Consider the following 24305-nt stretch of genomic DNA (forward strand, 5'->3'; position numbering starts at 1 on the left):
TGAAGCAGTTCTGCATTGTCTTAATTCTTTTACTTATGTAATTGTAGGGTATAAAAGGGGGGAAAAAAAAAAAGGCAAAAGTATGAGACCATTATGAAGCCTTCAGGTACGGTACAAGATTTAAAGCTCTCTTTCTTCTCTCAGAGGATGCCAGCCCCCATCAGACTGCGGGAGTTGATCCGGACCATCCGGACAGCAAGAACCCAGGCAGAAGAGCGTGAGATGATCCAAAAGGAATGTGCTGCTATCCGGTCATCCTTCCGAGAGGAAGATAACACATACCGATGCAGAAATGTGGCAAAGCTGCTGTATATGCACATGCTGGGATACCCCGCACATTTTGGACAGGTAGGTCAGAGTTCAGTGCTTGCTGTGCTCTCCGCATATGCCAGTCTGCTTTGTGTTCTGGGCACACTGACTTGTTTGGAGCATTCCTAGCTGCAGTTTCGCTGCCTGCTCTTTGGGATATTTTGAGGACTGTCTTCATGTATCTTCTGAACCTACATTAGTTAGTTTTGACTTTGTTAGTGAGAGCTGCTGTTTGGAGACTCCCATATTTTGTTAGGAAACTTAGGATTAGTCTGCTTTTGCCAGGCTGTCTGCCCCTCACCACTCATGTTTCTGCAGAGCAGTCATTAAACCACAGTCCAGTACGTATGGCTATTTCTAGATGGGTTCCAAACAGCACTCTCGAGTTCTGTCTCTGATGGAAAATACCAGATGCTTCAAAGGAGGTTCTTTTCCTTCTAAAGCAATCTGTTCTAGGCAAATAAGAGCTGGTCTGTTCCCAGGAATAAGAAACCGGTGATCCTTATTCCCATCTTAGTGAGGTGACTTGGAGAGTGCTGGTATGAGTTTTCCATCTCTTAGCTTACTTTTGACATGCTATTTTTGGCACAGATTGTGGAAAAGGGAGACAGGAAGATGGGAGTTCTTGATCTACAAGATGTTCTTCAAGTTGTGCTTGCTTAATCTTCGGGGCATAGTGAGTTTTTGCTTAGAAGTCAGTAAGTGTCCTGCTAGCAGTTACCTAACCTAAGCCTTCCAAAAAGCCAGATGAAAAGTCAGTGAAATTGTTGTATCCCTTAAAGTAGCTTTATGTCTTGCAAGTCTATCCATTTGTGATTGGATTTACCAGTCCTGACATGTCTCACTGAAACAGGAAACTCAAACCACTGAAATCAGATTCCAAACAGTGTTAGGGAGTGAGTCTGGACTGTGCTATTGCATATAAAGTGCATAAACTTACTTCTACATCATTGCATTCTTCTCACAGGACAATTAGTTGTTGCGTAAGAGCAAGCGAATTTGTGTATTATCCTGTTCTTAACACTTCACATAGCCAGGCTCCCTGGTCCGAAAGAGAAACTTCCTGTCACAAAAATGAAGGCTAAGGATGAGCTGCAAGAAGAATGAAAAGTGTTACAGATAAGTGTTAGCTACAACTTCCACATTTGGCCAATGTTAGGAACATGTTTAAATTTTATTTGAATTATCTTATCTTGTTATTCAAGTACTTAATCCTATATATGGAAGGTTAGACCAGATATCTAATAATTTTTCAGTTTCTGCTTTGGTCAGTTATGGTAAATTACCTCTTCACTCTTAGTGGAAGAAGAGTAAACCAGATCGTTCAATATCTCTTATGGCTGGGGTTGCTGCATCTCAAACAGAAGTATCTCCACTGACTGTTCTGGAAACAGAATATTTCATTCACTGGCCTTGGTTCTCATGGAGTTTATCAGCTGCGGGTCAGGACCATATAGGGCCCAGTGCTTGTTCTCTAAGCGAGTAAGTTGCAGACCTTTGCACATCCTCAGTGCTTATAACTGGAAAGAATCCTTCAAAGTGCTGATGTTGTGCAGGTGCAGTATAGTTTGCGAAAGCTTGGGTACCTGTTGAAGACACATGCTGTTCCAGCAGTGGAGTCTTGTAGATAGACAGTCTGGCATTGTAGACAGGAATTTTCAGAGAGTGACGGGATAAATATGCAGGAAATGTGTTTTGGTGAAAAACAGAATAGACCCACAGGCCGTGTTAGACAGTCTCTGTTAAAGATGTAAGCAGACATCTGACTTCAGCTGGCAGTATGGAAGGGATAACCAATAACAGAAGAGAATTTAGAGAAGGTGTCAGAAGTAGTGAATGGTTGGTCTACTTCTTTCCAAGCCAGGGATCCTCAACTTTGACCCAGGGTATCTTGTACAGAAATATGAGCGTGAGTACCATATTTAGCCAGTGCATGCTGAGACGCACTGGATGCCAAGCTGTCCCTTGAGTGGGTGCAAATACCATTTGTGCAAGTTTAGAAGGTATCGGACAGCCTGGGCAAATGGTCAAAAAACTTTATTATTGTTGTCGTTATCTCCACTTGCAGAAAAAAAAATGCACTTGGAAGAGTGGCTATGTCAGTAAAAACTTGGGTAAATTGTAGTCTGGCTATATGCCTGTATCATATCCGACTTTACTAGTATATCTGTTACAGTACTGATGTAGCAGATTTTAGTTGTTTGAATGAAATGGATATAATGGTATCAACATTTCTTCCACTAATTAGACCTACTAAGAGCTTCAGCTGATCATGTTTCTCAGTATTGTTGTGCCTGAAGTTAGTTTGCATGCATTTGTATACAAGTGAAACAAGAGCTCATCAGCCTTTCACAGAGTAAATTCCAATAATATCTTTCAAATACAAAAGTACTAGAAATATGTCTTACAGTATCTGTTGCAGTCATTAGTTTCCTTCTGCTTTTTCATAGTCATTCATCTTCTGCCTGCGGCTCTTACACTGTAGCTTAGATGTCTTCAATTCTACATGACGTTTTTGCAGAGGGTTGTATTGGAAAGTATCTTGTAAACCTGGAGAAGAAAGCTGTTTCAGAAATGCATTTTTCTCTTACAGAAAGCACTAGAAAGACAAGAGATCACTATCTAGTGTTCTGTTCCTCGTCCCTGGTTGATCTTGCCCATTCATGGAAGTTCAGTTATCCTTATGGATGACTGATCTTATTGTTCAGAGGTGTTTCTGTATTCTAGATCTTCAGCCCCTTTAAACCTAGCAAACTGAACTTGCTTTCTTTCATGCTTTTTCTTACCACTTTGTCCCCCTTGTCACCCTGCACTAGCTGGGTGTTCACATGTGACAACTTGTGGCATAGTTGAGTTTTGTTCTGATGCCATGCGGTGGTGGGAGCTGGTCGGTGGCTCAGCTATAGCACTTCAACTTCAGTTTTCTTATCAGTATCCTGTACAACTTTACCTTCCTGATGTGTGTGTGCTTCTTGCATCTCACCTGTGTCTGTGCCTTGTTCGAGCTTCCCTGTAGCTGGGCCCATGAAGGACTGTTCATGGTGCCCTGTATTTCTGGCTGTGCATGCCTCCTTCCTTTCCAACGGGCCTGTTGCAAGCTTTGTCTGACCCCTCCTGCACCCACCCTGTATGCTCACTGCCTGCCCCAGCTACTTTGTAGAGCAGGGCGGTGGGATGTGTTGGCCAGGGACAGGTTTCTTACCTGTTTTGAGAAACTGTTTCTGCTGCTTCCTGCCTGGAAAGTAGAGATTGGTTATACTTGATTAGTTATCTGTTAGAGAAAGATATTTTAATGTGCGGAGTCTCTCTGTTGATTTTTTTTTTTTTTTTTTTTTTCCTTCCCAGTAAGAAAGTGTTAAGTTTAACAATAGGTTAGCAATTAAATTCTTAATCAGCTGATTGCAAGTGGCAGCTATGCATGTTACCTTAGGGATCTCCTTCATGCTGTTGAACACAGGTGACGTTTCTGCATGGTGGAAGGAAAGCTCGTAGTGGCTACACTGCCTGTGATTTTAGTCAAACTTCAGGTGTTCAAACAGATTACAGAGCAGCACAAAGACTTAACTATCTCTGACTGTACCTAAGATTTACCTGGCTAGTAATTTAGTTACAGATCATAAAAAGCAAAAGCTGATTTTGACAACTTAACTTACAGAGCATTGATCGTTTCTCTGGTAGGTAGATGGACCCTTTTAAGCCTGATTCAGAAGTTTCTGGTGCATATCAAACATGACACATGATCTAGATTTCCAGATCTTTACTATTTTGTTTTTAATGATGGATTCTTATCTCTATGAATATGTTATATTTTGCTTTTGTGATCTGACATAAACCCACATATCTGGTATATCTGAGGTCATAGGAGGCCAGCAGCGTCTGGCTACTTCAAGATGCAGGAGCTGCTACTGACTTTTCTGCTGGCTTGCTGGGAGCTTTGGGCAGGTCATTTAACTTTTTTTGGTTTCCACACCACCAAAACGGGAATAAAATATATTTTAAAAATGCGTTCTGAGAGACCTAAATGAGTAAACATCAAAATTCAAACTGTTTCTCCTCTGGCTAAGAAGTAGTTTAAGCTAATTCTGTCTTTTTTTTTCTTTTTTCTTTTTTCTTTTTTTTTTTTTTTTTTTTTTTTTTCCAGTTGGAGTGCCTCAAGCTCATTGCCTCTCAGAAATTCACAGACAAGCGCATTGGGTATTTAGGTGCCATGTTGCTGCTGGATGAGAGACAGGATGTCCATCTTCTTATGACCAATTGCATCAAGAAGTAAGGGTACCACCTCTCTCTCCATCAACACATGCTTTGAGGTCTCAGGATCTGAAAGTACACTCCTGGCCGTGATATCTCGAGTACTTTAGTTTTTTCCCCTTGTGTTAGAAAACTGATATCTTCAATTTTGTTGTGTGCTGTTGACCATACAAGACTGTTGTAGTATTGTACTGTATTGGATGATCCTGTCTAGCTTCCTTAGAGGGAAAATAATATAAAATTGCATTGGTCCTCAAGAGGTCTGTGTGGCAAACAACACTTCATGTAACTACTGTTACAGAATGTTAGTACATGTTTCTGGAGGTCATGGTGAGACAAATAAAATCGGGAAGATGAAATGGCCACAGTAAGCTGCTCAACCGGTGCAGGAGACCTCCAGTTGCTGTAAAGAGCTCTCTTCCATTTCTGTAAATCAGTTATCTCCCAGCTTGCAGTAGGAAAGAGCTAGGTGAGCAGTAATGCAGCATCAATAAAGGTCTGTGCAACTTTTCTAATATGACTGAATTGGGTGTTTTTATAACACTGTTAAAACTTTGTAGGCTGGACTGGCCATCATTTGCTGCCAAGTCATGTTCATTGCTGCAGCTGTGTTGTGTTGTGTTTGTTTAATTCTGCTGAGGAGCTCTGAAGAGCTGTCGGACTCTGAGGATCAAGGCTACTTCCTCTTGAAGTCTGGCCTAAGGGTGCTGATGAATGGTTTTCCTTGGTAGCAAGGCAGCAACTTGGGATGTGCTGTCTGCTTGGCATCTTGCTGAAATCAGACAAGAGGGGATGGGAAATAATCCTTTTAACTTTTTTTTTCCCTCTCAGCAAAATGCTGTTAAACTGAGACTTTTATAGTACAGTTTAGTAGATGATGATTGGTGCATTTCCGATAACACTGCTTTTCAAGATGAATGAGAGCAGGAATGGAACAACTGCGTTCTAGTTGATTTATCCAAATGCTTGCTTGGTTTTGTGTGGTGTGTCTGTTTTTATTATTATGTACTTTTAGAATATAAGCCTCCCAGATATTAGCAAGTAAAGTATTGATCTTCAGTTAGATTGTTACTTCAAAGTGCTTGGAAAGAACTTGACAAAAAAACGCAGTCCTGAGAATCTGCTAGTTTGGACCTAGTGTCCAGGAGAGAAGAGACATTTGGCTAAAGCTTTTCGTGAAATGTCATACCTGTGACACTCTCTCATTAGAACTAGGCTGCTAGGTTAGTGCTTCTTTTGATTGTTTATGCTAAAATGATTTGTGTGGTATAGGTGTAGTGAGTTTGAACTGGAAATTAGTCAGACTGCAGATGAGCAAAACTGGTAGACAGCTTCCCACTGCCTCAGCGGGTTGTTTTTTGCTTTCTCCTTTGGCTTCCATATCTACCACTTTGTCTTGCTTTTATCTAGACACTAAGGGATTCCATTCATGGCACTGTCTTTCATTATTTTATAGCAAAAAATGCAGGCACCCTTGTGAAGCACGTACTTGCTATACACGCAGCTGTATATAGCTGCCGAAAATTTGTTAAAGGAAGGAAACAAAAAACCAACGCATTTAGTGGCATGTGCTACCTGTTCCTTCCTCTGCATGCTGCCCTAGCTGCTTGATGTTAAAACCAGAACACTGTCTCGCTTTCCTGCAAGTTGTGCTTTTTTGGTTACACACCACTCGTTTCCCCTGCTTTCCCATCGTGCAATCCCCAGCTCACCTCCCAAACCAGGAACCAGAGTTTTTACTTCAACATTGAGTCCTGAGTACTGTAGCAACATGAGGACCAAGTAGTCTGATGGAAAAGTAAAGTAGCGTAGAAGTCAGTTTTACAGGCAGTTGGCATTGCCATGTGGAAGCTGCATTGTACTTGGTGTGACACTGGTCGCTGGCCTCGTGAATAGCGTCTACTGTTAGATGGTTTGATTTCTTAATGACAGCTTTTTGCATCTTCCTTAAGCATATGAATAGTTAGGATTCCTAAACAAAATTCCTCTATGGATTATTTTCAAGATGTGTGAGTGGTAGGGTTTGTGGTTTTTACTCAGAATAGAGGATATTTTTACATAGATTTTCGTATACTATTTGGTTTGTAAATGCAGAAGCTAAAGCCTGTCCTAGAATGTTTAAACTGGGGCAGCCAACAGTCACTGCAGGACTGTACTTCATGTTGGGTTCTTTTCTGCACGCAAGTTCCAAAAGACAATGTTTTGGCTTTACTTTGGAAGTTTTAATGGAATTCAGTATGGTCTTCCCTCTTCTCAGTTCAATCCCTAGGTATCCATCTAATCATTTTAGCCAAGTATTTTATCGTTAGAATTCTAAGGATTCTGAGTAGAAGTAGTAGCAAACCCTGTGGTACCTGCACTCCAAGCTGCTGTTGCTCCTGATGCATGTTCCCAAATAGCTGAGACTCCGGAGAGTTCTGGGCCATGCGTGCAGCTGGTTGGGTGACTGGAGATACAGATGCCTTTTCTTGTGTGTTCAGGTTCTGTGTGCATGCTGATTGGCTTTTTTTTGTTCTCCTTTACAGTGACCTTAATCACAGCACGCAGTACGTGCAGGGGCTGGCACTCTGCACTCTTGGCTGCATGGGCTCCTCAGAAATGTGCAGAGACCTTGCAGGAGAGGTGGAAAAGCTCCTCAAAACTTCCAACTCCTATCTTAGGAAAAAGGTACTCCAGAGAACTTTTGAATACTTTGTTATGGATTGAAACTCGACATCGATCAGATACCTTGCTAATATCTGGAATACTAGATGACTTGGATCACACAGCTGAGTATTTTCCTAGTGTGCAAGACAGAGGTAAAAACTCCCTGTCTTATCTGTAGCAGACACGTGTGTTAGCCTCTAAAAGACAAGCCTCCAACAGATGAGGCAGCTGTTTCTGTTTTGATACTCTCTGCCTTGGGGTTATTGATTGTAATGTGAACACCCGCCCATTCAGACACTAACCCCAGACTTCAGGTCATCAGTTTTATTTCTGTATCTTCTCAGATAAGTCAGAGAAACTTTGATCATTAACAGGGCAGGCTGTTACCTGAAGATTTGAACCTATTTGAGGATGACAGAAGTATGTGAGATAAAAAGGTTAATGGCTTGAAATGGGCAAACAATTATAGATTGTCTCATTGCAGTAGCAAGTGAGCCATAGCATCTGCAAGATGTAATCACCCTTTTTCTTTTAAATTTATTTCATTACAAAGGCATGGGGAGCAGTAAGATTTAGGAAGAGATGCATTGTTACTTCTTCGTCTAGTGCTGGATCTAGAGAGAGATTGGAGAGGCAGCAAGGCTAAGAGGTATTGCTGCATTCCGGGAACACGCCCTCAGTGCACTCCATTTTTCCAGCAGCTGCAAAGAATAGTGTCTTGCTTCCCCACCCTAGAAGAAGTAGGCAACTTTTTTCCGGTATACTTTTGTTCTTTGTAGAACCCATCACCTGCAGGAGGAAGTTCTTTTGTGGAGAAGGAAAAGAAAATGAGCCATAAATTTGACATAAATTTCATTATTTACTTCCAATGCATTATCCTCTCCCTAGCAACAGGAAGACAGACTGAAGTGGCCCTATTAAAGGCAGAGCTGCTTTGCAGTTAATACCACTTCTAAAGTGAATAATGTAAGAATGAACCATCGCTAATGGGAGTATTACTTTGTAGCTCAGTGCTTTTTTTGGTTGGTTTGTGGTTTTTTTTGGTTTTTTTTCCTCCCTTCTCACTCGTGATAGTTGTATTGAACTATTCTCTGTGATGCTGTTTAGTATCGCTTGTAGTAGAGAGATGGAAAAGTATACGATAAACTTTCCAGACCTTTTGATATCATTAAATTTGTGATAGTTCCCACTGTGCTAGGTGTTCTCAAAGCATGTATGGTTGTCCTTACAGCATGTACTAACAGAGCTGTTTTTCCCATACAGGCAGCGTTGTGCGCTGTTCATGTCATTAGAAAGGTGCCTGAACTCATGGAAATGTTCCTGCCAGCCACCAAAAACTTGTTGAACGAGAAGAACCATGGTAATATCTGAGACACTACTTAGCAAGGCCATGCCGTTCTTTACAGGATGGTGCACTTGCTACCTAAACCTTTTGTTCTGAAGGAACTTTTGAGGTGGATTTGTGTGATTTGTTTCTTCCCTTTCCTATGCAGTGGAAGCAAATGTCATTTGGAAGGCAGGGATGTTTATGACTGCTAGTCAGCACAACTTTTGCATGGCATAGGTGACAAGAAGAATGCTTACACTCTTTTTTGATACACTTTAGGGTGGGTTTCTAGAGGATGAGAATGGTTTGGGTTGAAAGGGACCTTAATGATAATCTAGTTCAATTTATGCCTGTTACCATCTGACTGTATATTTAGTATGTAAGTTTCTGCAGGCAAAGTCCAATTTCTCTCCTCCTTTGGCCTTTAGTTGCAGCTTTAAGGCATGAGCAGATCCCCAAATAAATTTTGGGGTAGATATGTTGGATTCAAGATTTATTTTTTAGAATGATTTCCTGTTGTTTCTGTATGATCTTTGTCATGTGTCTGGAGCCAACGAAATTATGTTAAATGTGGATGCTTTTTTCTTTTTCCCCTCACCTTTAGGTGTTCTTCACACATCAGTTGTCCTCCTCACAGAGATGTGTGAGAGAAGCCCAGACATGCTTGCACACTTTAGAAAGGTAAGTGCAAATTGATAATATTACAGAGTTCATATGGCTTTGGGTTTGGTTGTGGGTTTTTTGTGCGTCTTCTTTTTTTTGCCCATGCTTCCTCTTAGTCTCCCTAGTGAAAGAAGTGTTTTTAATACAGTCATTAGAACTGCTTGGATGAAGAATTTCTTGATACTGTCTGTGCGTTATGAAAAGTTTAAAAAAAAAATTAGATTTGGGAATCTTGCATTTATCTAGCCGTAATCCTCTTCAATAACTGGATAAGCTACGAAACATCAGTCTTAAGACTGTGCAACATGAAACTCATCCTAAAGTTAGGTTTAAAGTTTGGTCTTTGTTCCCTTAGTGTTTTTTCCAGCTCTTTGTAGCTAATTGCATAGTGACACTGGAATCATGAATGTATTAAACATGAAGCGGCAAAGATGAAAATCTGAGGCTTATACCAATACCTGAATGCCTTAACCACAGCCACACAATTTTATAAACTCAGGTCAAAAGTGCCAGTGGAAATTCTAGTTCTGTGTATACCTTATCTCTGGTGCATGCCATATTACATCATTTTCCAGTTTAATTTAAGGGTTCCTCCTCTAGTTAGGAATGTTTGCTTTTCTCCCCACCCCAGCACAAACTTCTTTATGCTGTTGGCTGTAATCTGCTGTGCAGTATTATTGCCAAGATTACCAACAGAAGGGCATCTGACAATGTCAGTGATTATGTCATTCTGACTTCTTGGTCAAAGAAGGAGAAATTGGAAGAAAGCTGGTAGAACAGAGCTGGCCATTTGCTCCTCTTAAAGGTGCTTGTTTATTTGCATGACCAGTTTACTGTTCTTCCTTGGCTTGTCTATATCATTAGGGATTTCAAACAGTGCATCCTTTGTATCTTAGCACTTTGCCATGCATCTTCCCTTGCCCTGATTGTTTATGTCAAAGCAGGAATGAAAGTGGGACTAGGGTCACCTTGAAGGTGGCCATCTGTGTTACTAATGACTTAATTAAGATGAGAGTCATGGAAAAAAGAAAGAGCTGAGTCCACAAAGTTTAGGTACTAGGTACACTTTCTAGATCTCTCTTGTAGTTGTTTATGCTGTGAATGGTATAACATTGATCTGTCCCTAATGCTTGCTTCGTCTGTTTTGTCCTTTTTGTCTGTTTGGAATCCTGCTGTGTTAGAATGAAAAGGTAAGAGTTAATTCTTCTAGTTGGTGCATGCTTGCATTGAATCTGTAGATGTTTGTCTCTGGTGAGGCAGTGCCTCTCAATGCCATGTTTGTGATGGATGCCACATGCTCAGATGAATTTTACTCGTCTAATGATTTTTGTGTGCCAGTCTGGTCTTGTCACTAAACCTCTATACCCACGGCAGCCCTGAATGTCAGTTGTGGCCTTCTCCAAACACAAGCCTGCTTTTCTCAAGCTCTCTCTCATTTGAAGAATACTTTAGGGATTTTTTTGTGCCTATGCAAAACTGGACTTTCTTCTTATCACAAAGTGGGGCAACTTGGGGTGATTCCCAAAAGGGAGCAGGAGAGACAGTTACTCAGCTGCCAGTAAGTGGGCTTCCTGTGCTCCAAAGAGCTACCGAGTACGTCTGCATTGCTGGTATTTTTCATGGGTGTAATTTGACTACAGAAGATTGGGAGGATGGCTCTCAACCGATCTCCATGGCTGTAATGTTTCCTTTTGTTTGTCTTGTCCTCAGTCCTGATAACTCTTGCATGTTAGAAAGCAAAGACAACATTAACCAGGGTTCCAGGAATGCTCCAGCAGGTCATGCCGCCTGTCTGTTGCTCTCTTGAGGGAAGATGTTGCAGCATCCTCTGATTTCCTCTTTAAGGCAGATAGGAAGAAATTCATGGTCCCTTTTGTTTGTGTGTTTTATGAAATGCATGTTTGCAAAGGAGTATGTAATTCCTCAAGAGCAAGGGTAGGAATAAAAAGAGATGATGGAGAAACTCAGCTGTTTCTCTTCTTGCACTCTGCCACAAATGTACAGGACTTTGGTCCAAAAAACATTGCCTGTTTAGTATGTCCACACGTGACTGTTGAGTTCTATAGGTCAGGAATGAAAAATCCACTTAGTGCAGCCATGGTAACACCCATGTCTAGTCTGTCAGCTCCTCTCTAGCCAGTGCCTGGATTATTTTAATAATGCCAGTGCTGAGAGGGATAGAGGAAACTTTCTATGGAAGCAGTGAAGCTTGTAGAGATCTACATCTCTGTCATCCACCAGGAGTGGTTTTTCTCTTACAGTTCAGTGAAAATTAGTCCAACCCTAAGATTTTTTCATAGAATGTGTGGGGAGTGATCTTCCATTCAATCCCTGAGACTATTTTGTTACTCGTAGCTGCTATGAAGGTTTTTGGAGATAAATAGTATGTTTGGTGTAGCTTGTCTGCTTTAGCGATTGGCTTATTTGCCACGTTCTGCGCTAAACTGATGACTTGCTCAGCATGTGAGATGCTACAAAGACACATTGTGGTTCCTCAGAACTGCCCTGCCAGATGAATCACATCGCGAGAGATGTCTAAGATGGAGGGAGCTGCACCAAACTTTTGCAAATAGGGAGCATTTCTTCAAAGCTGCGTATGAGTCTTGAAAGATAACTTAGTCCTGTGGGTAGGTGCCTGTGGGGAGACGAGTGCCATTAACATCTGAGGAATCTGAACTGCTTCTGAAAGCTTTTTAGCCCACCCAGCTGGAAGGAAACTTTTAAAATATGGACAATGTAAATCGATATGATTTTGTGCTCCCGAATCTGGCATGTTAGCAGTGCTTCCATCAGTTTCTGTGTTATTGTGCAGAACCCTTCTAACAGCAGTGAAGCAAAGAACTTGGTCAGTTCAGTATTGCTGCTCTCGCCAAGAAGTTTGGGCTGAAGAGAAGGAGAATAGACCCTGGAGCTGCTCTCAGGGAAGAAGTGTAACAGTAGAGCCCTTGGGGAGGGCTGGAGGGAAATCCGTTCTCAGCCCTATTTGGAAACTCTTGGGGAGGAAGCAGATCACAAAGCTTTTGTTTTTAGAAGCTAAGTTGGATGGAGTGTCAACATTGAAGGAATTCTTGATAATTTAATCATAGCAGTACGGTACTTGAAAAGATCAAAACTCTTGGCTATGCCTGGTGCTTCCATGGAGATGTGTACTATAAATGAGTCAGGAACTAATGTAAAGCCCCCAGCAGTAAAGTCCTGGAATTACAGTATTTTAGTAGTCCCAGCACATCCCCTTTTCATGAAGACAGAAATTTAAGTTGGTATTTCCTCTCAGGTCTCAACTGCCAACCTCTGGTAGATTTAGTACTTTAAAGATACAATATGATGCTCAGGTCCTGGCTTAATTATTTCTGATTGTGCCCAAGCTAAGCTGTAGGTATTCATATAACATCAGCTCGAGGTGTGCAGGTTGAACGTTGTGGAAGAATCCATAGACTGACTTGCTTTCAAATACAAGATTTGTTCTTCAACCTGTACTTCAAAGCTGGCAGGAGGAAGGAACAACACCCTAACAGGACAACTTTCTTCTTTGCAGCTTGTTCCCCAGTTAGTTCGTATTCTGAAGAACCTTATCATGTCTGGATATTCACCAGAGCATGATGTGTCTGGGATCAGTGACCCCTTTTTGCAGGTAAGATCTGATGCAAACAGTGATTTATATACCTTTAATTCTAGTACTGTGTTTTGAGACTTAGATATGATGAGGTGGTTACCTTGGGACAGCTGTGGCAATTCTAGCATTTTGTGCCTTTGTTAGAGCTGATTGAGCAAATGCTCTTAATCTACCTTAGTGAAAGACACCTCCCTTAGTTTAAGCAGCAATTGTAGTGCCTTATCGTATTAGCTGAAGTTGTGACAAAAGAGAGAAGACACATGTTGCTCGTGCCCAGTGCATGGGGGGTACTCTTGGCAGTCCTGGCAGTGGGAAGGCAGTGAGCTCAGCATGAGCCTCTTCTTCTTGGTAGAAGTCTTCTGAAGGATACACACTTTGCTTAGGAAAGGCAATCAGCAGCTTGGTTTGCTGCTTTGCCACTCCTTGGGAAGTGTACTGGGCATTTTGTGGTCCCCATGTAAAACACTGTCATCCAGTGAGATTTTTCTTTGCTTTATTTTGTCAAATAGGTACGAATCCTGCGGTTACTGAGAATTTTAGGGCGAAATGATGATGATTCTAGTGAAGCAATGAATGATATACTTGCACAGGTGAGGTCTGCAAGGCTGATGAGCAGCCTTAACTTTCTCTTTTGGTTTCTTAATAATTTGGATTCAGCAGCACTGGTGCAGATGCAGCTGCTTGCTATGCAGGGTTGAATTTTGCTGCAAGGGACACATGTTCATAGGTGTGATGCTTGTTTGCTAGGGATAAAGGGGTTCTGTTTTGGATGCGTTGGAGTTGCTTATTTTGTTTCTTTTCTCCAGGTTGCCACTAACACAGAAACAAGTAAAAATGTGGGAAATGCCATTCTGTATGAAACTGTGCTGACTATTATGGACATAAAATCTGAGAGTGGACTGAGAGTAAGTTGCCTTTGCTGTGGCCTTTTTTTTTTTTCTAGGCTTGTATTAGAGTAATTTGTGTAGAGGGCGTGAAGCAGAGTTGTTTCACCCAAATGCAGTTTCACAATTGACTATGGATAAGACTGTAACCTCTTCAGAAAGTGGTGTTAGTGTTTTGTTTGGTGTTTTTGGGTTGTGTGTTTGGGTTGTGGGGGGTTTGTTGTTGTTTTGGGTTTGGTTTTCTTGTTTGGTTGGTTGTGGTGTTTTTAAATAACAAAAATAAAGCAAAACTTCCTGCAGACCATGTTTCTTTGGGCGCGGGAGAGAGCTTATGCTGTGTTTGTCTTAGGTTTTCCTCTGCTTAGTCAGCTTCTAGAGTTCTTTGTTATGCTTTTGGCCAAGAACTGCAATGGTGGATTTGACACATTGCTTTTAAAATCTTCTTGAAACAGTGAAGGTGACCAGCAGCCTTTTTTGATCACTGACTTTCCCTAACTCTTTCTGCAGGTGTTAGCCATTAACATCCTTGGCCGTTTCTTATTAAACAACGACAAAAATATTAGGTAAGTTGTATGAAGTGTGTTTTGGCAGCAGCCAGTTTAAAATGTGTGAGAAGCAATTACACAAAGATTATGCTGAAGTGGAGCTTTCCAGGAGACCATGTTGGAAAGTACTGTTGTTGGGTTAGTGTGACTGTCTAGCTTGCTTCTTTCTTGGGCCATTCTTTTCTTTGTGAAAATCTTAACTGACCCTGCCCTTCTTAGTTGGTGAATCTGGGTCTATGATCTAATTCTTACAGTGTGATTTCTTAAACTAGTCAAGTGGCTTCTTCAGTAAGCTGTGACTCCTGTCTTGTCTGTGGTGATATTCAAATCAGAGTTGGCACTGGAGATCTGACAAATTAGGCAAAGACCGTTTTTTCTGGTGTGCTGTTGGCAACAAGGAAGTTTGGTTGTGCTTTGGTGACTATGAATCTGGAAATGGAATTGCTGCAGCTGCTAGAATTAAGTCCAATCTCTAGGCATTTTGATTGCAAATCAAGGTACAGGTAGAAGACTGTAGCACTGGGAACTGCAGCTCACACTGGTTTGAGTGTATGATCTGCAGAGGCCTAATCTTCAATTGCGTTGTCTTTTCAAAATCTTCGTGAAGACTGGACAACAGACACGAGCCCGGGAATGGGCGCAGCTGCTTGTCTGGGCAGTGGGGTGTTGTGAGGCGTGTTTCAGGTTAGGATGGGAACTCACCTTTGGAGATATGCCAGGCAGCATCCTGGGAGATTGCAATTTATTACGAAGTATAAGAGAACCCTGTTCTAAGGTTTTGGGGGGTGTGAGTGTCTGTGCATAGAAATTAGGTGCTTACTGTCAGCTCTTTATTACTGTGTGTCCCTATCCCAGATACGTAGCTTTGACGTCATTGTTGAAAACTGTGCAGACAGACCATAATGCAGTACAGCGGCACAGAAGCACGATTGTGGACTGCCTGAAAGATCTGGATGTCTCCATTAAAAGGTAATTGAAATGTCAGTGAAACAGACTCAAGGTTGACAGCCTATGGGAGGTGAGCAGAGCATGGGGAAAATGACAATAATCTTGGGGAACTGTAACTGAGACAAGTATTAATGCACAGTATCGTTCGTACTTCAAAGAAGGTAGTGAATATGTGCAGCTACCTTCTTTGGGAAGGTGCTTTTACACTTTATGCATCTGGGATTAGAAAACAAGATTTTTCTGTTTGCCTGATTTTTTTTTTTTTTTTTTTTTTTTTCACCATGGGGTCTCAGTGGAGATCAGACTGTGTGCTCACAACAGGATGGAAAAGCCTCTGTGAAGTGCGATCCTAATCAAAGCTATTCTGACATGCTCTGTATTGCTTTTCTTTCCCAGACTAATAGTGAGTGCCATGCTGTCTTGAAGCAGTGTTAAGCCATCCAAATAAATGTATTCTAGATTAAAGGGCCACAAAGATGATGGAGTGGAGCATCTCCCTTATGAGGAAAGGCTGAGGGAGCTGGGGCTCTTTAGCTTGGAGAAGAGGAGACTGAGGGGTGACCTCATCAATGTTTATAAATATATAAAGGGTGGGTGTCACGAGGATGGAGCCAGGCTCTTCTTGGTGACAACCAACAGTAAGACAAGGGGTAATGGGTTCAAGCTGGAACACAAGAGGTTCCACTTAAATTTGAGAAGAAACTTCTTCTCAGTGAGGGTGACGGAACACTGGAACAGGCTGCCCAGGGAGGTTGTGGAGTCTCCTTCTCTGGAGACATTCAAACCCGCCTGGACGCCTTCCTGTGTAACCTCACCTGGGTGTTCCTGCTCCGGCGGGGGGATTGGACTAGATGATCTTTCGAGGTCCCTTCCAATCCCTAACATTCTGTGATTCTGTGATTCTGTGAAATTTGATTACACAGTGGTAGAATTCAGACTTGATTGTTCAAGTAATTTGCTTACAAACCATGTCCTGTTACGCATTCTTGGTGTTCGTTGGTCATTAAAATTCAGTATGTTGCTACTTCTCTAAGCAACAGGAGGTCTTGCAACCTTACTTTTCACTACCGAGAGACTTTTTTTTTCTGATAGTCTAAACTTCTTCCTCTGTTTCTTCTCATTACTTCAGTTATGCTCCTTTTACTCATGATAGTAACTTTCTCCTGTTTCTGTCAGACACTCATAGATATGCTTGAGTTGTTTGATCTCACTCTTGCCCTACCTATTTGGAGCACTGCCCTTCTCAATTGAGTCTTTCGGCTGTCGATTGCGTTCTTTCTTTCAGAACTCTCTACCTCATGGTTATTCTTTCTGTAACTGGTGGTCTGAGCTCAGTGCAGCGTACGACGTGTCACTGATGGGGACAGTTGCATCCCTGTTGCATCTCGTGGAATCTGTCTGCTGTAGGCCAAAATTTCATTGAGCTGTCATCACATAACGAATATACTTTCAAAATTGCTCAACCTCCTTTTTTTTTCCATCTCGTCAAAATGATAGCTATGCCATAGATAATGATTCTGATAGGCATTCTTCAAATTTATGCCCATCTTTGAATCAGGTGTAGATTTTTAACAGCACTGCTCTCAGTCTAATATGTACAGAATAGGAAAGAAGTTGGATGTCTTGCTTCTGAAACTTAGTTGTAACTGTTATGTAATGGGTATCATGTAATCTATTTTTACAGTTGCAATCTATCCCAAGACACAAATTCGTGTGTGTTATGCTGAGCAAGTCAGGCTGTTGTTGCTGTTCGGTGCCAGAGCCAGCATGAGGCTGGGCTGGGGAACAGCAAAGCCTCCTTTAGGTTTGGGACGGAAGGCAGCAAGAGTGTTGTCTTGGTGCCTGCCTGGAAAACAGGTGTGGTACAAATGACAGAGCTTCGTGTCTGAGTGCTGTTGGATGATGAAGCCTGTGAGTGATCCATCAGCAGAGCATGACGTTGCCGTGCTGACACTCGTGCTGCTGACAATGCACTGTCTCCACTGAAGCTGCCTGTGGACTGGGTGTCCGGGTCCCAGGTAGCAAGGGTCAAGGGCTGGGACTCGAGCGACAGACGCAGTACCTGGTCGTGGTTATCTGAAGCATGGCCTGTTCCCATCATCCTTTAACCGTTGCTGTGCATCTTCGGTCCATGTAGTATAATGCAGAATGGCTTTGCCATTTAATTCAAGTCCTTTTGTCTGTCTTTTGTGACAGAAATGAGCTGTGTAATATGATCGAAGGTAAGCAGTGTGTGTTGAGATAGATACCTGGTATTAAGATTGCAGAGTTACCTCTGTGCGCCTGCAGTATTAATATGTCTGCCATACCGTGACTGAAAAGTTAAACATGAAAAACCCGTAACTCAGTAGGGTTAGGTGTAAGGAGTTGGGAACTAACTGGAGGGATGAAAACAGTTCTAATAATTGTATAGGTCTTCAGCCAGCCACAGATCTAGATGATAAAAGGTAACAATTTAGTTACGTATTTCCACCCTAATTCTGAACACCTCGATGTTTTCTAGGTTCCTGGGTATTAGCTGGGTAAAATGCAAAATAACACGTTTCCAGTTCACAATTCTATAGAAACCTTTCTTATTCCAACAATAACTAGGGAGATGTTGAGAAATAGTGCTGTTTAGATGTTTTCAGATTCTTGAGAACAAATAACTTGCACTGAGTACGATTGGGTTGGGTCATGCGCCTGGTCTAGGTGGTTGATGTTTCTTGAACTTTGGGAAAATACTAGGCAATCAGAAAAAATAACTCGGTCCATGTGGAAGGCTGGCAAGCTTGACACTGAAGCAAAACAGAGTCAGTGGGGACTGCTCCTGGATTTGCTGCCAGTAAATATATGAAAAGATGACAGCATAACTCGTGTATCTCAACATTATGATTTTAATGAAAATTGCTGGTGTTAAACACACATTGCAGTCTGATCCATTTGAAGTATATATTGCAAAACAGGCTTCAGAACTTTTGGCTTAGTTTTGGACAAAATCTGTTGCACAACAAGCAGTACAAAATCACTGTACACATGAAATGGTTCAGCAACTATCCAGATAATTGCAAAAGATAACTGAAATGGGGGAATAAGTTTTTGATGTGCTATGAGGATCTTTCTTGTCTTCTAGTAGGCTATCTCAGTGACAAACAGAGAATAAAGTTCCTGGTAGTATGAAGAGGACACAGTTTGGACGTTTGGGTTCTGGATTACACCAAATGCTCAGAATAGTCAGGGTTGTTTAGTGAGGCTGTTTTAATGCATTGTTCTAATGCATTTCAATGCAACTAATTGTCGATGTTGTACAGAAATCAATCGCATTTGAAGATAGTCTTCATTCAAAAATATTGGAAGAACAGGGGAGCTATTCTAGAATCAACGCTGAAGCTTGAAGGGGAAGGACAAGCCCTTGACCTCTGCATGTTCAAGGAGCAGCAAAGAGCCGACATGCTGTCCAGTGGTGTCACCCGGTGGTGTGTGGGGAATGGGCTCTGGAAAGAGCATCAGGATAATTTTGGGTTCTAGAAATCTTACATAGTCTATCTGACACTAGAGAATAAAGCTTATTAGTTAATATTTTAAATCTCAAGTGTATTTGGAGATTGAATATATGGAGATTGAAACAGGTCTCTCCGGGATCCCTGAAGCTGGAGAAAGTGTGTTGTAGCCTGGCTTATTTATTGCAGTTGTGTGTCAGAAATGACCAGCGTGTGATTACACATACTTAGACAGTCAGACCTTGACACTGATGGACTCTGGTTGCTGAAAGATGTTTCCAGCCTTTAGGATGTCTGGATAGGTGTTTCTAGAGCACCTCACACCTCCGGTCCCCTTTAGTTTTTTTGAAGGTAGATATTTATTGTCTGCCCTTGAACAGGAAAATACTTGTATGTTTAATGTGAAAGGCTGTTCTCACAGGATTAATAAATATTGCTCTCTTCTTAATTAAAAGGTAAGTGTATTCGAGTAGCTGGACTTGTGGGTTTTTTTGTTTCACTAGATGAAGATACTTCACTGGTTTTCTGTCTCTTGCCCCAGGCGTGCGATGGAACTGAGCTTTGCTCTTGTTAATGGGAACAATGTCCGTGGAATGATGAAGGAGTTGCTGTATTTCCTGGATTCCTGTGAACCAGAGTTCAAGGCAGACTGTGCATCTGGAATATTTCTTGCAGCTGAAAAGTATGGGGTCAATTTACTTGCTATTAATTTTCTGTATGTCCTCGGAATTATGAGCACTTCGTGTGTTGTTCCTTCCCCTCTTCACCCCTTAAGAGATAATATGCTGATCATCTCTTCTCCATTTGCTGATCTCTGTGTGGTTTGTCAGTTTTAACCCCCTCTGAGGAACAGGACACACTGGTGCTTTGGGACACGCTGGTGCGTCCCATACGGATAGTCCTCATATCACTAAACAAGTCTAGTATATCAATTTCTGCTGAATTTTGGAACAGCTGTTGTGCTGACATGCTGACCCTTCACACATACAGATTCTCTCTGGTTAGTTGGATAAGTGAGATGATCTAATTACTGTTGAGCCATTGTAATCAGCAGCATGACACTGAAGTATTGTATATACAAGGTATGGCTGTGCTATATTATATGGACTAGTGTATTTATTCAGCTTTCCAGTGTTGGCATTAATGCAAAAAGGTCAAAGAATGTGAAGTGTCTGGTGTTTTGTTTTGTGGGGACTTTTGTGTGTGTTTTGTTGGTGTCCCCCTCTCAGCAGACAGTGGGCCAGGGAGTAACTGAATGTGGAGGTTCTGGTGATGTTTCCTGCTGGTGTTGAAGGCCAGCAGTTATTGCTCTAACTTGTTTTTCTTAATTTGGTCAGATACGCTCCATCCAAACGCTGGCACATAGACACAATTATGAGAGTCTTAACAACGGTAAGTGAAATTACCTTTCTTGTGTGTGACTTTTTTTTTTTAAATTTCTGTAGGAAGTTACTCATCATCAAGTTGGAGATGCCTGCAAAGGCCGGCAAGATAACAAATGCTACGATACACAGAGGAAGTGTACTTAGGTGGTTGTGGCCCAAGACAACCAGTCAGAAATATGTAAACTCAGTAAACATGACTGAGTGTTTTTAGAAGAAACCTATGATTTCAGAAACACGCAAGAATACAGTGTGCAGCAGCAGAGTTTTTCTACTGCAGTAATCACATTAGCTTCTAAGTTAGGACAGCTCTTGTACTGTGTGTGATTCCAATATATGGTGCTTTCGGGAGAGAGTGAGCACAGCCTGAAGTGACTTGCAAAGAGAAAGGGGGTGAAACCATTTCTTGGAATTATTCCAAGTTGAGTTTATCAAAGCTTCTTAATGAAACTATTAACAGCTCTCTAGTTCCTCTTCTTTGGGTTTAATTATTACTTTTTACTTACATTCATTTCTTTATAAACATCACAGCCAAGGTGGAACTGGCTTAGTGTTTTGGCAAACGAGATCTTGATAACTTGGGTAGGCAGTGTGTTCCCTGAGGCAAAGGAATGGGAATAGATTTATTTTATCAGTATGAGTGAATGTGTTAGCTGACACAGGAACAACCACAAACCCACAAAAGAAATGCAAAGAATAGATTTATTTTCATTACCTTGCAAACCGGGGGATCTCCAAAGCAGCACCCTGGCAGAGGCGCACAGGGAGCGCAGGCTCCGCAGAGCTCGGTCCTCACTGGAGAGTTACCAAACCTGCTGGTTTCACTGGTGCATCGGGGATTCAGCAGGTGCAGTTTTCCACTGTGCTTTGGCTTTCCCACAGCAGGGCAGGAATCTCAGGCATGTTCAGTCGGTGCCTCTGAGTCTGTCACAGGCCTATTGTTATCTAAACAGAAGTTCTACTTGTCAAGCACACAACACTAAACAACAATTAGTATATGTGTTTTTCTACACCCCAGATGCAAGTGACTTGCAGTCCTCCTTGCCAGTCTTCCATTATATTCGCACAGCGTTCAAATCGAGAGGTTCTTCAAGAAGCCAGTTTGGCCTGTGTGCCATTTTGCCACCCTGAAACATAGAAAAGTAGATTCCTCTGAGCTGAGAATTGACTTCCATTAGAAGGCTGGCTGTGAGAATTGCTCTCAAATTACATCCTTCAATGAAGTAACTTCTTTCTCTTGGCTGCTAGAGAAACCATTGATAAAGCTGTATTCATGAGACTACCTACTGCAGACTTGCAGATAAACATCCTTTTCTGTTTAGCAGACTTAGAAAGAAGGCATTGGCCATCTTGGAGTGGATTCTCACTTGGCTGACCTAACTGGGCTCACTTAATTTCCATCTTTTTGTATGTTCTGCTCTCAGTGCCACAGGAACGCCTGAACAGAATAGGTTTTGCACAGATACATCTTTCCTTCAGTGCCAGTGCCATTGTGTACTGCCCCACGTACTTTCCTGGCCTTAAAGTGGGCTTTTCCCTCTGAGGTCCGTGTCCTATCAGAGACCCCAAAGAGTGATATTTGGGCAAGTTCCTGAGTCCTGTGCTTATTTGGCATAGAATCTGGCTTTGAGCAAGTGATTGAGCAAGCTGGGTTCTGCCCCCAGGGTGGCTTTTGCCTTAAAACCTTCCATTGGACAGAGGAGTTTTCTGTGTTGCTTTATGTTCCTTCTGTAGCATAGGCTTTGTGTGCCCACACTTTATGTTCTTGACAATTTCAGGATATCTGTAGGATGGATTTCTCTGGGTATAGTTGGGTTCATTGAGAAAATGTACTGTCCTGTACTTCTGCCCACCTGAGCCTGCTCAAAATCAGCCATAAAGTGCTTGGGGATGAGGAGGTTGAATTATTTATTTATTTATTTATTTATTTATTTAAATTTCCATGCACATCAGGTGGCTTTGTGAAGGATATCAGCAGATGCTGGATGTTACTGAGAAGTCAGATAGCGAAATCTAGCAACTTTTCTCTCTTAAATACACAATTGTTCTTGCAGGCAGGAAGTTACGTTCGTGACGATGCTGTTCCCAATCTGATTCAGCTAATAACTAATAGCGTGGAGATGCATGCCTACACTGTGCAGAGACTCTACAAAGCCATCCTTGGTGATTACTCCCAGGTAATACCAAACGCGACCAGCTTCAGTTTCCTTGTTGTACTGCAATAAGCATGTTTACTAAGCATCTCAAGGTAAGTGAACATCACACTGTCTCACTCCAAGGGACAGGTTGCAGAGGAGGTGTGTCTTCTGTAAGTTCATGTTCTTTTTATTTTCTCCTGTTCTCTTATGGATTTATTGATCAAATCAAATATTCCTGTTTCTTTTCCTGTGGGGAACTTCCTTGGCTGGGAGGAGGGCTGATCTTGCTCTGGTAAATGGTGATGGTTTAGTTTGTCATACAGGCATCCATGTATCTCTGAGGCATCTGATTTTTCTTCTCCTAACAGCAACCGCTGGTGCAAGTGGCCTCTTGGTGCATAGGAGAGTATGGAGATCTTCTGGTGTCTGGTCAGTGTGAAGAGGAGGAACCAATACAGGTATAGCTTGGGAAAGAACAACAACTGTGTACCTGGCTGAGGCTGGGCTGCTTGGCGCTGGCTGTGTGAGGGGAATGCTTGCAACAGTTACTTAGCACTGATGCCCATGATGGTGATGAACCCTGGACAGGGATCTCCTTCCTTTGCTGCAGGCATGGGCCGCGTAACCACTCGTGGTGAGGATTGCAGCTGCAGTTGGTTTCAGTGCTGACCTAGCTCGCAGGGTATCTCCTGGGGTCTTAGCTGTGTATTTTCATAGAATCATTTCGGTTGGAAGAGACCCTCAGGATTACAGAGTCCAACCATAACGTAACTCTAGCACTAAACCATGTCCCTAAGAACCTCGTCTAAACGCCGTGTAAACCCCTCCAGGGATGGTGACTCCACCACTGCCCTGGGCAGCCTGTTCCAACGCCTGACAACCCTTTCCAGAAGAATTTTTTTCCTAATATCTGATCTAAACCTCCCCTGGCGCAACTGAGGCCATTTCCTCTTGTCCTATCACTTGCTACTTGAGAGAAGAGACCAACCCCCTCCATGCTCCAACCTCCTTTCAGGCAGTTGCAGAGAGCGAGGAGGTCTCCCCTCAGCCTCCTGTTCTCCAGGCTGAACAGCCCCAGTTCCCTCAGCCGCTCCCATCACACTTGTGCTCCAGGCCCCTCACCAGCTCCGTTCCCTCCTCTGCTCTCTCTAGGATTTGAATGTCCTTCTTATGGTGAGGGGCCCAAAACTGACCCCAGGATTCAAGGTTCGGTCTCACCAGCACCGAGGACAGTGGCACAATCACTTCTCTAGTCCTGCTGGCCACACTGTTCCTGATACAAGCCAGGATGCTCTTGGCCTTTTTGGCCACCTGGGCACACGCTGGCTCATGTTCAGTCACTGTCACCAACACCCCCAGGTCCTTTTCCCCCAGGCACTTTCCAGCCGCTCTTCCCCGAGCCTGGAGTGTTCATGGGGTTGTGACCCAAGTGCAGGACCTGGCACTTGGCCTTGTTGAACCTCAGACAATTGGCCTCAGCCCAATGATCTAAACAACTTTGGTGATAAACCTGATCTTTGTGTGGAAGAGGAATTGTATTTTAAAACTAGTAAGATCTCCACCCAGATACATCTCTCTTACACTGTGAACATATGCTGCAGGCTCACAACGTTGCCAAGGAGGTACGACATGCCCATTAAGCAAGAGACCGGTTTTTACAGCGTGCCCTGGAAGTCTTGCTGCAGGGCTTCTCTCTGTCTCAGCCTAACCCTTCTGTCCCTTTTCAGGTAACAGAGGATGAAGTTCTTGATATTTTAGAAAGCGTCCTGATTTCTAATATGTCTGCATCTGTTACACGAGGCTATGCTCTCACTGCCATCATGAAGCTTTCCACGAGGTTCACCTGCACTGTCAAGTGAGTTCTCATTGACCATGTGCTGCCCAGGGCTTTTTTGCAAATATGCTGGCGTCAGTTGTCTTCGGTGAAGTATTCCTTGGACATGATCTGCTTCCAAAGTTTACTAGAGTCATTTTATTACTCACTGGCTTTTACAGTCCTCTGTTGCTTGCAGGGTGGAAGACTTCCACTGATTTGTACTGTTTTCCTGTAAATGTCCTCTACTGTGTAGAGGGAATCTGTGTTCCTGTTGCTTGAAAACCCCTTTATGAGGAAGATAAGTCCT

At 42.5% G+C, this 24305-nt stretch overlaps 1 protein-coding gene and 1 non-coding gene across 3 annotated transcripts in view; both read left to right on the plus strand.

Moving 5' to 3' along the window:
- The window catches only part of AP1G1 (adaptor related protein complex 1 subunit gamma 1), a 44124-nt gene that overhangs the window by 8104 nt on the left and 11715 nt on the right, over positions 1–24305 (plus strand). For both annotated transcript variants that reach the window (XM_065640765.1, XM_065640764.1), the window contains 15 exons: positions 145–348; positions 4451–4575; positions 7083–7224; positions 8467–8563; positions 9135–9211; positions 12729–12824; positions 13316–13396; positions 13613–13711; positions 14198–14253; positions 15091–15204; positions 19204–19344; positions 20000–20054; positions 22099–22221; positions 22551–22640; positions 23910–24037. In XM_065640765.1, coding sequence (XP_065496837.1) covers positions 148–348; positions 4451–4575; positions 7083–7224; positions 8467–8563; positions 9135–9211; positions 12729–12824; positions 13316–13396; positions 13613–13711; positions 14198–14253; positions 15091–15204; positions 19204–19344; positions 20000–20054; positions 22099–22221; positions 22551–22640; positions 23910–24037 — 1625 coding nt within the window. In that variant the 5' untranslated portion in view covers positions 145–147. The remainder of the gene's footprint in view (positions 1–144; positions 349–4450; positions 4576–7082; positions 7225–8466; positions 8564–9134; positions 9212–12728; positions 12825–13315; positions 13397–13612; positions 13712–14197; positions 14254–15090; positions 15205–19203; positions 19345–19999; positions 20055–22098; positions 22222–22550; positions 22641–23909; positions 24038–24305) is intronic.
- On the plus strand, positions 17072–17158 carry LOC135992265 (small nucleolar RNA SNORD71). Its single transcript, XR_010606713.1, has one exon. It is a non-coding gene; the product is annotated as a small nucleolar RNA SNORD71 (small nucleolar RNA).

This window comes from Caloenas nicobarica, chromosome 9 (genome assembly GCF_036013445.1).
Source record: "Caloenas nicobarica isolate bCalNic1 chromosome 9, bCalNic1.hap1, whole genome shotgun sequence".
Classification (NCBI taxonomy): domain Eukaryota; kingdom Metazoa; phylum Chordata; class Aves; order Columbiformes; family Columbidae; genus Caloenas; species Caloenas nicobarica.